At 61.8% G+C, this 13,769-nt stretch overlaps 1 protein-coding gene across 2 annotated transcripts in view; it reads right to left on the bottom strand.

Annotated features, from left to right (window-relative positions):
- The window catches only part of LRP1 (LDL receptor related protein 1), a 92,408-nt gene that overhangs the window by 3,500 nt on the left and 75,139 nt on the right, over positions 1-13,769 (bottom strand). For both annotated transcript variants that reach the window (XM_059936240.1, XM_059936239.1), the window contains exons 53-80: positions 13,588-13,710; positions 13,367-13,507; positions 13,079-13,269; positions 12,017-12,200; positions 11,776-11,861; positions 11,491-11,610; positions 10,874-11,061; positions 10,532-10,737; positions 9,799-9,987; positions 9,055-9,203; positions 8,544-8,637; positions 8,314-8,430; positions 7,968-8,087; positions 7,480-7,602; positions 7,198-7,323; positions 6,692-6,808; positions 5,893-5,999; positions 5,657-5,789; positions 4,860-4,979; positions 4,581-4,703; positions 4,085-4,225; positions 3,868-4,002; positions 3,670-3,789; positions 2,378-2,646; positions 1,727-1,905; positions 1,121-1,227; positions 753-869; positions 116-292 (exon numbers count right to left, since the gene is read on the bottom strand). In XM_059936240.1, coding sequence (XP_059792223.1) covers positions 116-292; positions 753-869; positions 1,121-1,227; positions 1,727-1,905; positions 2,378-2,646; positions 3,670-3,789; positions 3,868-4,002; positions 4,085-4,225; positions 4,581-4,703; positions 4,860-4,979; positions 5,657-5,789; positions 5,893-5,999; positions 6,692-6,808; positions 7,198-7,323; positions 7,480-7,602; positions 7,968-8,087; positions 8,314-8,430; positions 8,544-8,637; positions 9,055-9,203; positions 9,799-9,987; positions 10,532-10,737; positions 10,874-11,061; positions 11,491-11,610; positions 11,776-11,861; positions 12,017-12,200; positions 13,079-13,269; positions 13,367-13,507; positions 13,588-13,710 — 4,002 coding nt within the window. The remainder of the gene's footprint in view (positions 1-115; positions 293-752; positions 870-1,120; positions 1,228-1,726; positions 1,906-2,377; positions 2,647-3,669; positions 3,790-3,867; positions 4,003-4,084; positions 4,226-4,580; positions 4,704-4,859; positions 4,980-5,656; positions 5,790-5,892; positions 6,000-6,691; positions 6,809-7,197; positions 7,324-7,479; positions 7,603-7,967; positions 8,088-8,313; positions 8,431-8,543; positions 8,638-9,054; positions 9,204-9,798; positions 9,988-10,531; positions 10,738-10,873; positions 11,062-11,490; positions 11,611-11,775; positions 11,862-12,016; positions 12,201-13,078; positions 13,270-13,366; positions 13,508-13,587; positions 13,711-13,769) is intronic.

Raw genomic sequence — 13,769 nt, 5'->3', positions numbered from 1 at the left:
CTGAGCCCTGTGGACCCAGAACCTCCCCTGCCCACCAGGACCTGAGGCTGCAGCTTGGAGACTCAGCAGCCCCTGGCCTTCCCTGCCCCAGCCTGGGCTCTCTGTCTCCGCTCACCTTCAGGCTGCTTGTGCTGGTGGTACAGGACCACATCTGAGGCGTGGCTCAGGCCCCCAGTCAGGTTGATCAACGGACTATGTCCAAACTTATGGATCTTGAAGACACGATTATTGATGTAGGTGACGCCATAGATGTAATCCTCAAAGACATCGATGCTGAAGGGGTGACTTAGGCCTGCAGAGGGGTCAGAGGGGACTCAGGCCCTGGTCACACTCTCCAGGACACTGGGCCCCAAGGCTCCCAGGTACCTCAAACTCAAACATCCCAAAGCAAACTCTCCTCAACCTATTCCTCCTGCTGTGGCCACTACTGGCAAAAGGTCCCATCAGCCCTAGATGTCTGGGGTCAGGATCAACTTCTGCTCCCTCTTCTCACATTGGCTAAGTTCCTATTATTACCCATATCGCCTCCACGCAGCAGCTCAATACTCATTGGTAGAATGAATGAATGGAAAAGTGGCCCAGAGGGTCAGGCCTCAGGCCTGCAGGACTGGTGCAGGGGGTGTCTGGTTGGGAGGGGCCTGAAAGACACTGCAAGACTGTTGAGGGCCAGGCTGAGGAGGATGGTAGGTGCTAGGTGAGGCCTTGGGCTCAGAGGGGAGGACAAGGGCCCAAGGCTGCTGGTGGACTCTAACCTCGTTTGCTGTCAGCAGCCACGATGGGGTCAGTGCCGTTGAGCCGGATGCTGCCGATGACTGAGAGCTTGGCATCCGCCCAGTACAGACGTTCATTGTGGTAATCCACGGCCAGGCCTGGGGGAGCAGAGAGCACTGTGAGGGCCCAGCCTCCCTGCCCCAGGCTGAGGGAGCAAGCAGGACTGTCTCCATGTTTGGGACAGTTCCACTCTGTTCCCATGATCACTCCCAATCACCTCTTCTGGGAAAAGCCTCCACAACCCATCTGTCCCACCCCAGTCCAAGCCTCTTCCCCTCCCTAACTTTTGTGTGGCCCCAGGCTCAGCGAGCCTACCCCTCCCACATCCCCTGCCCACTTCTGCACGGACCTGTGGGCCATTGGATGTTGTCCTGTACCAGTGTCTCCCGAAGGGTCCCATCCATGGCTGCTGTTTCAATCTTGGGGTGGTTCCCCCAGTCTGACCAGTACATGGTGCTGGGGAGGGAGAAGGAATGAGTGTGGCTAGGACCTGGGCTCCCACAGGAGGCCACTCAAGGTGGGCACAGGGCACAGAGACTGCTGGGTACACAGAGAGGAGGGCGCTCTTGTCCACCTCCTCCAGAGAGAACTGGGGGGAGTCAACTTCCTGACCAGGTTAAAGATCTTTTACTCTAAAACCACACTGTGCTGCTCCAGAGTCGTCTAAGTAGGCAGAGCTGCCCCCTGGAGCAGAGGAGAAGCCCAGAACCTGGCTGCCCATGACAGCTAGCCAAGTGGAGGTCAGGCCCCATCTGAGCAGGCCAGCAGGACCCCAGGCAGCATCAGGGAGGGCCAGGGCTGGGCGCAGCCTGGAAGACCCAGGGGCCTGCGGAGGACTCTGACCTCAGGCTGGTCTGGGAGAGGAAGGACAAGCCGGGGGATGCTGGGCACCCACCTCCAACCCAGGGGCTTCCTAGCCCCAGCCCAGATGCCTCCCCCCAGGACCCCTGCCCACCCCCTCAGCGGGTCCACCACAATGGCGTGGGGCTCGTCAATCATGCCGGAGATGAGCGTCTTGCGGTTCTCGCCCTTCATCTGTGCCACCTCAATCACATCTCGGCCCGAGTCGGTCCAATACACGTTCCCGGCAACCCAGTCGATGGCGATGCCCCTTGGCATCTTGAGCCCTGAAATCTGGATGAGGGGGTTACAGTTTCAGAGGCTTCCACCTTTTGTCTTCCTGCCCATTGTCCAGCCCCCCGACACCCCGCCAGCCTGTCCCTGCTAGATATCATGACCCTGATTTATTGAGGAACAGAGTAAGGCCCAAAGAGACGAAATAGGTTAGTAAGATGGAATAGGTTAGTTAGTGGGCTGGCTGTGACGATCAGGAACTGAACGTGGCTCTGATGCTGCCGGCCAGGTGCCCCCTGTGCCCTGTAGCCTCGGGCTGCCGTGCGGCAGAAACACCTACTGATGATGGTGCTGCTCTGTCTACCTGCTGTCCGTGCCTCATGGCATAATCCGAAGTCTGCCCTGCATGCCAGTCTCACCCTTTGCCCCTTCCGCTGTCCTCTGCAAACTCTGCTCTGAACAGTCTGCTTTTTGGAGTCTTCCCACCCAGCCCGTGCCTCCATGTAGGTCCCACCCCAGGCTGGGTGCTCACATTGAGGTGGGTGACACCCCGGTCAATCTGTCGCCGGTGGCGATTGGAAGTGGTGGGAGGCGCAGCAGGTGGCAGGCTGCGGTAGGAGATGGTGCCCGTGTGCCAATTGGTCCAGTAGACACGGCCAGCCTTGACATGGACATCCATGGCATCGATGCGGACACTCTCGTCACCCTGGAAGGCCTGCTCATAAGCCGAATGGGGGTGACTGGGGAACAGGCTTCGGATCTCATTGTCATCAGCGATGTACAGGACCTGATACTCAGAGCCTGGAGGGACAAGAGACCAGATGTTGGCGGGGGTGAAAGGTGGGGCTGGGGGCTGTTGGGCCTGGTGCTGGAAGGAGCCGCCGCGATGTGCTCCCCACCCAGCCCAAAGCCTTTCACACTAACAATGTCTCTCCTCCTAATCAAACCATCTGACCCAGCCAGAAGCCTCTGTCATCCTGCCCCAGAGCCAGGCTTGAGGACTCCAGCCTCAGCCCTTGGAACTCCCCTCCCCTCTCCTCCCCTCCCCTCCCCTCCTCTCCTCTCCTGAGGTGATCTAGTGTGACCTGCTGTCCCTCCTCCTCCAGCCTCAGGGACTTCTGCCTCCTCATGGCCTCTGCTAGCATCACCACGGTCCCTGCTCCACACTGATATCTGCTTGCAGGTGCACACGTATGTGGGGGTGTATGAGCATGGCCATGGAGGGGGGCAGGTGTGCATGGGCATCTGAGTGCACTTGGGCACGTGTGGCGGGGTTGTGTGTGCACAGTGTGTGTGTATGCCTGGGTGTGCATACATGGATGTGGGGTGTGTTTGTATACAGGCATGAGGAAGGTGCAGGTGTGCGTCGAAGCATATGTGGGAGTAGAACTTACATGTTCTCACCAAAAAAAAAAAAAAAAAGTAAATACGTGAACTGATAGATGTGTTAACTCGATGGGGGGAATCCTTTCACAAGACGTATGTACATCAAATCATCACCTTGCACACATTAAATATCTTACAATTTTGTCAATTATACCTCAATAAACCTGAAAAAAGCATAATGGGAATATGCAGGTAGGGTACACTTGGCTCTGTAAGTATGGTGATGCGCGCCTGCGTGCTCTCCCCCCAAACTTCCTCAGCCCCAGTACCTCTGGCCCCTGCAGGGCTGCCAGAACTGAGTGCAGAAAGCTGTACTGCGGGTCTGGAATTCCAAGCTTGGGCAAGGGTGCTTGGAGGAAAACACAGCGTTCCAGGTCCCCTTTCTTATCCTGGCGTTGTAAGCCCCGCCCCCTCTCTCCGTCCTCTCCCAGCTCCTACCTTCCGCCTTGCAGGTGTTGTGCGTCTTCATGAAGTTGCGCGCGCAGCTGCACAGGTGGCCGCCCTTGGTGTTGTTGCAGAGCTGTGAGCAGGTGCCGAAGCGTAGGCATTCGTTGATGTCTGGGGGTTACACAGGAGGGTCATGGAAAGTCTTGCGGCTGGGGCTTCTGCCCGACCCGCTGGGCCCCACCTTCCTACCCTGGCATCCAGGCTGGCCTGGCACCGTGTGGAAGCCAGAGCGGCAGGCACAGTACGCGGCTTTCTCGGTGCGCACGCAGCGTGCCTCATCCCCGCAGATGCTGGCGTTGGCGGCGCAGCTGGTCAGCTTGGGGTCTGCGAAGACAGAAAGTCTAGGCCTGGGCTTCGGCTCTCCACCCCTCCCGGCCAAACCCCGCACCAGCACGCCGGGTCTCACCGATGCTGCAGCCCTCCTCGTCAGAGCCATCCCCGCAGTCATCGAACATGTTGCAGCGCAACGAGGAGGAGAGGCAGTGCTGGTTCCGGCATAGAAACTCCTTCTTGTCTTTGCAGTGGGGGGTCTGGGCCGTGGGCGGCTCTGGGGGAGGGCGGGGCTTGAGGTCCAGGGTATTTACCACCCTGCCCCCTCTTCCCACTGGAACCCCCAGTCAGTCACGGGTAGAGGGGGTCCCAAGCCTGGCTGTCAAGCTTCAGGGGAATCTGGTTAAACATCCTGATTCTCAGTCTCCACCTCAATACCTTCCTCAGGGGCTTCTTTCCCTCCAAGACAGGGCCCCCAGGCTCCCGGCAGTGGATCCTCCCCTCTTCTGGATCCTCCCCTCTCCTGGTGAATCGGCTCACTGGACGATGAGCCCACTTGGCCCAGCCCCACTGCCTGTGCAGCACCCCCACTCTAGGCGCCCCAGGCTCACCCTTACTGGCCCCCTGCTCACCACAGTCCTCCTCATCAGTCCCATCCCCGCAGTTGTCCGTGCCGTCGCACTGGCGCCCGATCCACAGGCAGACGCGGTCGTTCTTGCAACGGAAGGGCCGGTTTGGAGGGCACACGAACCTGGCTGCAGCAGGGAGAGGAGACAAGTCAGAATCAGCCTCGGGGGCGGGCCGAGAGCCACCAGGGTGCGTCAGAACCCCGCCCCTGCCCCGACAGAAGCCCCGCCCACGCCGGGGAGCCCCGCCCCTTCCGAAGCCCCGCCCCGCCCCTGGAGCCTCACCGCACTCCTCTGGGTTCTCGTCTGAGTTGTCCCCGCAGTCGTCCTCGCCGTCGCACTTCCATGCTAGCGGCTTGCACAGGGTGTTGTTGCACTGGAACTCGTCCAGGGGGCAGGTCCGCACTGGGCGTCAGGGGGAGCAAAGAGTAAAGAATGAGCCCTGAGCCCCAGGCTGCTGGCGGCCGGGTCTTGCCCAGACCCCTCCCTCCAGGGGCAGAGACCTAGAGGGAACACGGGGAAAGTGGTGGTACCACCAGATCGAACCCGAGTTTCCTAATTTTCTACCAGCTGGGTAAGCTGGGCAGAACTGCCTCCTCTGGTATTTAGGGGAGAAGAGGCATTTTTGGGAAAGTGTCCAGAGGGGTCCAGAGAGCCCTCTTTCTCTGGTGGTGTGACAGGGCTCCGGGGCCTACTGTAGTTCAATGGCAGGTACACTCAGCTGGGAGTCAGGAGACCTAGGGTCCAATCCCTGTCCTCAGCCCACCAGCGCAGAGCTAGGATATCTGCCCTCACTGCTCCAAGCGCCAACCTTCTCTCACCCGGCCTGCCCACTGCCGCCTCTGGGCTGTTGAGCCCAGGCCAGTGGCAGGTGCTGCCTCACTGCCCCAGGAAAGGAAAGTGAGCAGGGACTTTACTTCTCAGGGCAGCTGACTGCTGTGTTGGAACTTGTGGGATGGGGCCTGGGTGGACACAGCCCACAGGTTTCTGCTGGATTTCAACCCAACTGACTCTTGGATTAAGTGCTATTGCGGGGTGGGGGTAGGGTGGGAGGGCTGGGGAGCCGAGCTGGAGGGGCTCACCGCCAGTGCCGCAGGCTTCCTCGTCACTGCCGTCCATGCAGTCAGCATCTGCATCACAGCGCCAGCGCAGGGGGATGCAGTGGCCACTCTTGCACTGGAACTGGTCCATGTCACAGCGGGGGGTGCAGTCTTTCTGTGGGCGCAGGAGCAGCATCCTGGTCAGACCTGGGCACCCCTGCAGGCCTGCCCTGACTCTTCTAAGGCCATCCCTCCCTCCTTCTGGTCTCCCTGCCCACCTCGTCTGAGCCATCTGCACAGTCATGATCCCCATCACATTTCCAGCGCCCAGCGATGCAGCGGCCATTGGCACAGGAGAACTCACTCTCAGAGCAGGGCCGAGGGGCTGGGAAGGACAGGGGAGAGACAGGCCCCAGGAGGGTGGGCATAGGGACTCAGCCCTTGAGAGCATCTCCAGCCCTTGCAGAGCAATATCACCCATCCCTGTGTCCCTGAAGGCCACAGTTGACTGGCATAATGACCAAGATGCTCAACTAATCCCAGGCAAGCCAACTGGCTGCCCTCATGGGACTGGTCGGGCCCAGAGGGCACTCACACTTGCCCCTCTGGGGCAGACACATGAGAGAGGGCACGGGTCCCTGGCCCTGCCCTCAGGACAGACTGTCTGTGGGGAGGGGAAGGGAGGGACAAGACCACTAAGACAAGCACCAGGGTTTAGGGAGAGGTCAGTAAAGGATGATGGGCTGGCACAGCACGGGGACAGGTGGGCTCTGGGGCAGCAGCAGGGGATGTGGTAGGAGCACGGGCACATCAGAGACACCTACCTCTGCAACCCCAAGAGGACAGTGTGAAAATGGAGAGAAACATGAGATGAGGTGAAATGGCACAAACTCAAATACACAACATGGAGCGGGGTGGGGGGGGGGTGAGGCGGGAGGGAGCTCCTGACCCCCAGCCCTGGGAAGCAGCCACCTGCTCTAGTGCAGCCTGGTGGCAGTAGGGGCAGGGGTACTGCGCGGGGAGGTCTCCTGGGGGAGGACACCTGCTGGGCCGGGTGGGACGGGGTAGGGGACATACTGCAGCTCTCCTCGTCGGAGTTGTCGCCACAGTCATTGTCGTAATCGCACTGCCAGCGGCCCGGCACACAGCGGTTGTTCTTGCAGCGGAACTGGTAGGGCTCACAGGTACGCTCGTCTAGAAGAGGCAAGATTGAAGGGCAGTCAGGGACAGAGTGGGGGGCAGACGTCAGGGTCCCGGAAGGTGTGGTCAGGATGGCCAGGAGCGGGAGAGTGGGCATTCCAGCCTGACAAAGGTCAGCAGTGGGAGTCCAGGCCGTGTTCTGAGATGTGGAGTCTATGGGAACTTCTGGGGCAGGAGGGACAAGAGTGGAGGGAGCTGCTTTGGGGAGGGGATCGACAGATCCCATAGGGTGGGCAGGTGTGTGCTGATGAGGTGCTGGCGGGAGTGGGGACGGGAATTAGACAGGAGGTGGTGGGCACAGGCCGTACGGGGACCCAGGCGGCAGGCAGCCCCAGCCCACCCCGTCAGGTGCCTTCCCCTGGAGCAGGGCTGGGGAAGCTCACCACACTCTTCTTTGGGCTCATCCGAGCCGTCCCCGCAGTCGTCCTCTCCATCGCACTTCCAGCGCGCCGGGATACAGCGGCCCGAGTCCTTGCAGCGGAATTCATCCACTCCACAGGTCATCTGGGCTGCAAGGGGGTGGCCCAGTGATGAGGGGGAGGCTCCTTTCAGGAATGCACTGTGAGGGTGTGGTCTGGGTGGGAGCGGCCATCGAGGGGGGTCACACGTGGGGGTGGTGGGAGCAGCAGACACTGTGGAGGGAGGGTGGGCTCCAGGAGACTCACTGCAGTTGGCGGGCTCGTCACTGCCGTCCACACAGTCGTTGTCCCGGTCACAGACCCAGACTCGGGGGATGCAGCGCTTGGTGATGGAGCACTGGAACTGGTTGGGGGCACAGGTCACCTCGGCTGCGGGGTTGGGGAGAGAATGAGGACCTGCCCATTCCGCCTCCCCACCACAGTTCAAGATCCCCATCTTCTCCCTCTTCCAAGCCCTGGCCTTGTCCTGGCCCTGCCAGCAATTTCTTGGGAGGAAGGAAAATTATCTTCAATTTTGGTGATTTTGTCTTCTGGATCTGCACATCTCTACGATGTGCATGATGATTTTACGAGCAAACCAAGTCACACCCCATATAATTTATGTTGCTCATCTAGTAACATTACTTGAGAGCAGCACGACCCCTAGAAGAAGCGGGGGCTAGATTTCAATGTGAATCGTGTTTCCGTGCCCGTTTTCCACCACCCCCCTCCCTGCCACCACCCGGGGCACTCACGGCAGTCCCTCTCATCCTCCCCGTCTCCGCAGTTGTCCTGCCCATTGCAGCGGAAGATGCCGGGAATACAGCGGTTGGTGTTGGTGCACTTGAACTGACTGGGCAAGCAGACGTGGATGTCTGTGGGGGTGGGAGGAGGGGAGGGTCACTAACGGTGGATGCAGGACTCGGGAAGGGCGGGGGTCCCACTCCCTCAGGGGGGAGAGCGCAGGCCCAGGGCTGGAGCAGCAGGAGTCCAGCCTGGAGAGGTGGCCGCTGTGGGCTGAGCCTCCTTGCCCTGGGAGCGCAGTTACCAAACCCCCAAATCCCGGGGAGGACAAGGCGGGGCGGGAGGGCAGCGCTTTACCGCAGTTGGCCTCGTCACTGTTGTCCTGGCAGTCGTTGTCCCCGTCACAGATGAAGGCAGGGTTCGTGCAGATGCCTGTCGAGCACTGGAACTGTCCTGGGCGGCACTTGAACTCGGCTGCCGGGAGGGGAGGCTCAGCATCAGCAGGGCCGGGGGGTGGGCCACTCGGGGCCTCGGGAGTCGGGCGGCCCTGACGCAGGACCCTCTTGCCACCCCGCCCGGGCACTCACGACAGTCCGGGGGCTCGTCCGAGTGGTCCCCGCAGTCGTCCTCCGTGTCACACTTCCACCAGAAGGGGATGCACTTGTCGTTCTTGCACACAAACTGGAGGGCAGGTGGGGGCGAGAGGGGTTGGTGGGGGTCTGGGGAACTCAGGAGGTTTTCTTTCGAGGGGCCGGGATGTCTCAAAGAAGCAGGGGGGTCAGGTATCTCGGGGGGAGGTTGAGCTGGATGGGAGGTTGGGGTGTGGTGAGCGCAGGAAGGCCAGGCGAGGGGGCATCTGTGTGGAGGTCGGCGGGGGGGGTCAGGGTTAGGGGGTGGGGTGTTTGTGTGAGGTGACGGGTGTAAAAGTATTGCTGTGGGGAGACAAGAGGTAGGCAAGAAATGCGGGGGTGTTAGCGTGGGAAAACCAGATGTGTGAGGACAGTAGGGCGGGTGCTGGGGTCCCAGGAGGAGTGCGGGTAGTGGTGTGGGAGATCGGGGAACGAGGCATGGGGAGCGGGGTCTGGGGAAGAGCCTCACCTGGCTGGCCGTGCAGTTGGACACACAGTTGCGCCCGTCGCCGCCCAGGTAGAAGTTGGTGGGACAGGCACACTTGTGGCCGCCCCCGGGGGACAGCAGGCACAGGTTGCTGCAGCCGCCATTGTTGACCTTGCAGGGGTGGTTGGGCACTGCCGGAGGAAACGTGGTTAGAGGGTGGCGGACTGGCCCAGTTTACGGACCACTGCTCCCTGGGCCGCCAGCCTCTGGCAGGGCGAGGGCAGTGCTCACTGGTAACACGTTTTCTGGTCTTTCAAAGGCTGCCTGGCCCATCTATCCTGGGCAGAGGTGGGATGGGTCCAGACCCTGCTCTTTCAGGAGGGAGCTGAAGCCAGAGATAGGAGAGGACTCTCCTGAGGTCCCAGGATCAGGCTGGACCCGAACCCCGCAGGCTGCCTCCCCTGTGCTCTCCCCCTCAGCTCTGGCCTGCCTGCCTTTGGGGTCTGGCCTTGGTGGTCTCCACCCAGACCTGCTCTACTGGACGGCCTCAGGGCCTCGCTGCTACAAAACTAGGGCTGGACCCCAGCTGGGCTGTAGCTCCTGAGAGCCAGAGCACAGCCTGTCTATAGGCCTCCGAATCTCCTGGTGTCTGCAGGCACTGCTTGGTCAGTGCTGGGGAAGGGGTGGGCTGGAACCCCTGCTGAGACGGTGGAGCCCCATCCCACCTCAGGGGCCCCTCGTGCCTGGCTCATCGGGGGTCGGCTCTCTCGGTCCTTGGCCACTTACCATCGGGCTGGCGCAGGGCATGGAAGACGTGCAGGTCCATGGGCCGGTGCAGTGTGCTGATGAGGAGCGTCTTGTTGGTGCCCGTGGTCTTGTGGGCTCTGTTGATGGACTTTGTCTCCCAGTCGGTCCAGTAGACGTAGTCCTCGAACAGGGTCAGGGCGAAGATGTGTGGTATGTCCTGGCTCAGCACTGAGGGCGGCAGGGGGCCGGGGGACAGGCCAGGCGGCCGGTCAGCACCGAGTAGTACTGGGCGCCTTCCCTACTGGGCCCTTAACCCCAGAGCAATGCTGTGAGGTGGGCACTAGCCCCGCTCCAGCCCCTGGCCGCACAGCTGGTAAGTGGCAGAGCTGAAACGCAACTCCTGGCCTGTCTGACAGCAGGTTCCTGCCCAAATACACTCTACGGTTCCCTGTGAGGGAGTGGGGGCGTCCTGGGTACGCCAGCCCCAGTCCTGCTCCCACCTTCCTCGGGGCCTGTCATCTGAAACTGTGCATGGCAAGGTGCCTCTCTCTCTCCTTCCCGAGGGAGCTGGTGGTGGCCTCAGGCCTGGGCGGATCCAGGGGGCATACCCTGGGGTGCTCTGAACCCCCAGACCCCTGGTGGGTGGTGTCCTCAGACCATGCCCTCTGGCTTTTAAGCCTACTCTTGCCCCAAAGGCCTGATCCCCTGTAGCTTCGGAACGCCCATCCCCACTAGGTCTGCTGTGCCTGGGCAGCCTCACTGGCACACTGACCGACGTGACGATTGGAGCCATCCAGGCTGGCAAACTCAATGTAGTCCTCACGGGCGTCGGCCCAGTAGATGCGCTCGGTGACGTAGTCCAGTGTCAGGCCGTTGGGCCACGTGATCTTGGTGTCCACGATGACACTGCGGCCAGACCCATCCATGCCGATCCGGCCGATCAGTGAGTGGTCCCCCCAGTCTGTCCAGTACAGGTACCTGTCAGGTGGGTGAGCAGTGAGCCCTGAGAGATCCAGCAACTGGTCCCACCAGGAGCCTGCAGGGAGGCTGGGCCTGGACGCCCGAGTGTACCAGCTGCTTTCAGAGGCTCCCCCAACCCTCCTCGCCCACGTACCCATTCTGCACGTCCACCACCAGAGCCCTGGGCTCACGGAGGCCAGAGCTGACCAACACCGTGCGATAGGCCCCGTTGAGCTTGGACACTTCGATGGTGTCCCGGCCTTTGTCACACCAGTATAGGTTGCCGCCGACCCAATCCACAGCCAGCCCGTCGGGGTTGCTGAGGCCCGTCCTGTGCAGCACCTGCGGGCAGGGGCAGGGAGGAAGGGCCCTGGGTGAGTTGGGGCAGGACTCTCAGCCACTCTAGGAACACAGTGGATGGAAAAGGCCCAGCCCCGGGCATGGTGTCAGCCCAGGCTCGAGGAAAGGGGTCTCTGGATGAGAGAGACCACAACCCAAACCCCACAGTGCCCGGGAGCACAGGTTTAAGGGAGGTCAGACAGAAGGGGAACTTACTGCTAATTAGGGAAAGAGAGACAGGAATCTCCTAGACCTCGCTCGCTGGGCTTAGGGGAGAGAGGAGTAAGGACAAGTAGAGTCCTGCGGTGACTCAGTGTGGAGCGGGGAAAAGGAATAATTCAGTGGGGTGGGTGAGAAGAAGGGGAGATGGCCTTGAAACAGAGAGGGCCCTCTGGGCAGGGACACGGGCTGACTCTCTGCCCCCGGCCTCACCTGTACATTGCTCCCGTTAAGGTGCATCCTTCGGATCATGCTGCCCTGGGTTGTCACGTCTGTCCAGTAAATCATCTGCTCTCGGTAGTCAAAGTCCAAGGCGACAGCGTTGTTTAGGCCCTTGGTTTGGGGGGTGAGCAACCGAAGAGTCAGGACGTGGATGGCGGGAGAAGTCAGTGGGGGGATGGCCATGGGCCCGAGTGTGGAGAACGAGGGGCTGTACTGGGTGAGGGACGTAGCTGTGGGTCTGGGGAGGCAGTGGGGTGAGGAGGGCGGGTCTGGCACCTGCTTAAGCAGCGTGTAGTTGGAGCCATCCAGGTTGAGCTTGCGCAGGTAGTACCGGTTGGCGAAGATCAGAAACGGCTCCTCGTCTGGAGGCAGAGGAGGCCGGCTCAGCTGCTGGCTGGGGCACATTCTAGCACCCCCGGTCCCCAGCCTGCCTTCAGCCCTGCTGCTCCAGCCCGCCCGCCACAGCCCCCGGCTGCCTGCCAGGGCCAACGGCACACCCTCTAAGCCCCCGTCTCACCAGTCACAGCTTTGCAGCTATGGGGGTCGCCGCCGCGGGGGGCGTAGCCCTCCACGCACAGACACTTGTAGCTGCCGTGGGTGTTGATGCAGCGCTGGCTGCAGGGGAAGGTGGTGCTGCACTCGTCCACGTCAGCGCACGTCCGGCCGTCGTCCTTCAGGCGGAAGCCAGGGCGGCAGCGGCACTGCGGGCACAGGGAGCCTGGGGTGGGCACGGGCAGGGGTCTGGGCCGCCCCAGGAACTGCAGGCCTCTCACCTCGAGACCGAGGGTCAGAAGCCCCCTCCACCCTGGGTGGCTGGCTGTGACGGGGAAGCCCAGCCTCACCAAGGGAAGCAGGCAGCACACAGGCACTGAGCTGGCCCACGCCAGCCGTCGGGCTCTCACCCCCACCCAAACCACTGGCGTGAGTCCCCAGTGACCGCCACGACTCTGCGTCCCGAGGTCGAGGCTCAGGCCTCCTCTTACGTGACCCGCGAGCCTCATCTGACAGAGCCCATCACCTCTTCCTCCAGCACTTTCTTCGCTTGGCTGCTCTCCCGCCCCCAAGGCTGCCCCTGCTCAGGCTCCTCTGCTGCTCCCCCCTCACCTCACTGCCCTCAGCGTGGCTGAGCACAGGGCTCAGGCCTCGGACCTCCCTCTTCCTCATCTACACTCGCCCCCTTCGGGATCTTATCCAGACTCATGACTTAAATGCCGTCTCTATGGTGATAGCTCCCAGACTCTCTCTCCTTTCTGGCCTCTCCCTTGAACTGCAGACCTGCGCATCTGGTGCCTGCTTGACATCTGCATGCCCCTCCTTCTCTCGTGCCCCTGAACTCATCTGCCAGCAAAGCCTGCTGGCTCTACCTTCCAAACAGATGCAGAACCAACTAAGCAGAGATTTCTGTTCTGCTCAACGCTGGGTCCCCAGTGCCTAGAACACTGCCTGGCAAAACAGGAGCTGAGTTAGCCCTTGTTGGATGGATGGATGGATGAATGAATGAATGAATGAATGAGGGATGGAGAAGGGAGCCCCAGCCAGGCTCGGAAGCGTGGAGGCTCCCACCCGGGGCACAGCACACCTTGAAGCCGATCTTGAGGTCCTCGCAGTCCTGGCTGCAGCCGCTGAGCTTGCGGCTGAGACACTCGTTGACGTGGCAGCCGCGCTCGTCCGAGCCATCGCCGCAGTCGTCCTGACCGTTGCAAAGCAGCGCCTCGGCCACGCAGCGCCCGCTGCTGCACAGGAACTGCGAGGAGGCGTTGCACTTGTGCTCTGGGGGGACGGAGGTGGCGGGTCAGCCGGGTCCTGGGCGGTCTGGGCGATGGGGCCAGGGGCCGAGAGTGGGGAGGGAGCCACGCGTGGGGCCCACCTGGGCTGGTGCAGTGCGGGTTCTTGGGGGCCTCGTCGCTCTGGTCGTGGCAGTCATTTTCACCATCGCACTCCCACTGGCGGGAGCTCAGGCAGCGCCCGTTGGCGCAGCGGAACTCGTTGGGGCCACAGGTCGGGTACTCTGCGGTGGGAGGGGGCAGGTGAGGCTGGCGGCCTGTGCATGGAGGGCGGGGCCCCCTCCCACCGCGGCCCCGGGCTCACCACACTCGGGGGACTCGTCAGAGCCGTCGGCACAGTCCCGGTCGTGGTCACACATGAAGTGCTTGGGGATGCACTGGCGGTTCTGACACATGAACTCGCGGTCCTCACAGGTGCTGTTGTACACTGCGGACAAAGGCGGACACGGCCCCTCAGCCCCCGCCCGACCGGCTGCTGACTGTCAC

The sequence above is a fragment of the Balaenoptera ricei genome, chromosome 10 (genome assembly GCF_028023285.1).
Source record: "Balaenoptera ricei isolate mBalRic1 chromosome 10, mBalRic1.hap2, whole genome shotgun sequence".
Taxonomy (NCBI): Eukaryota; Metazoa; Chordata; class Mammalia; order Artiodactyla; family Balaenopteridae; genus Balaenoptera; species Balaenoptera ricei.
This window is presented reverse-complemented; position numbering and strand designations above follow the sequence as displayed.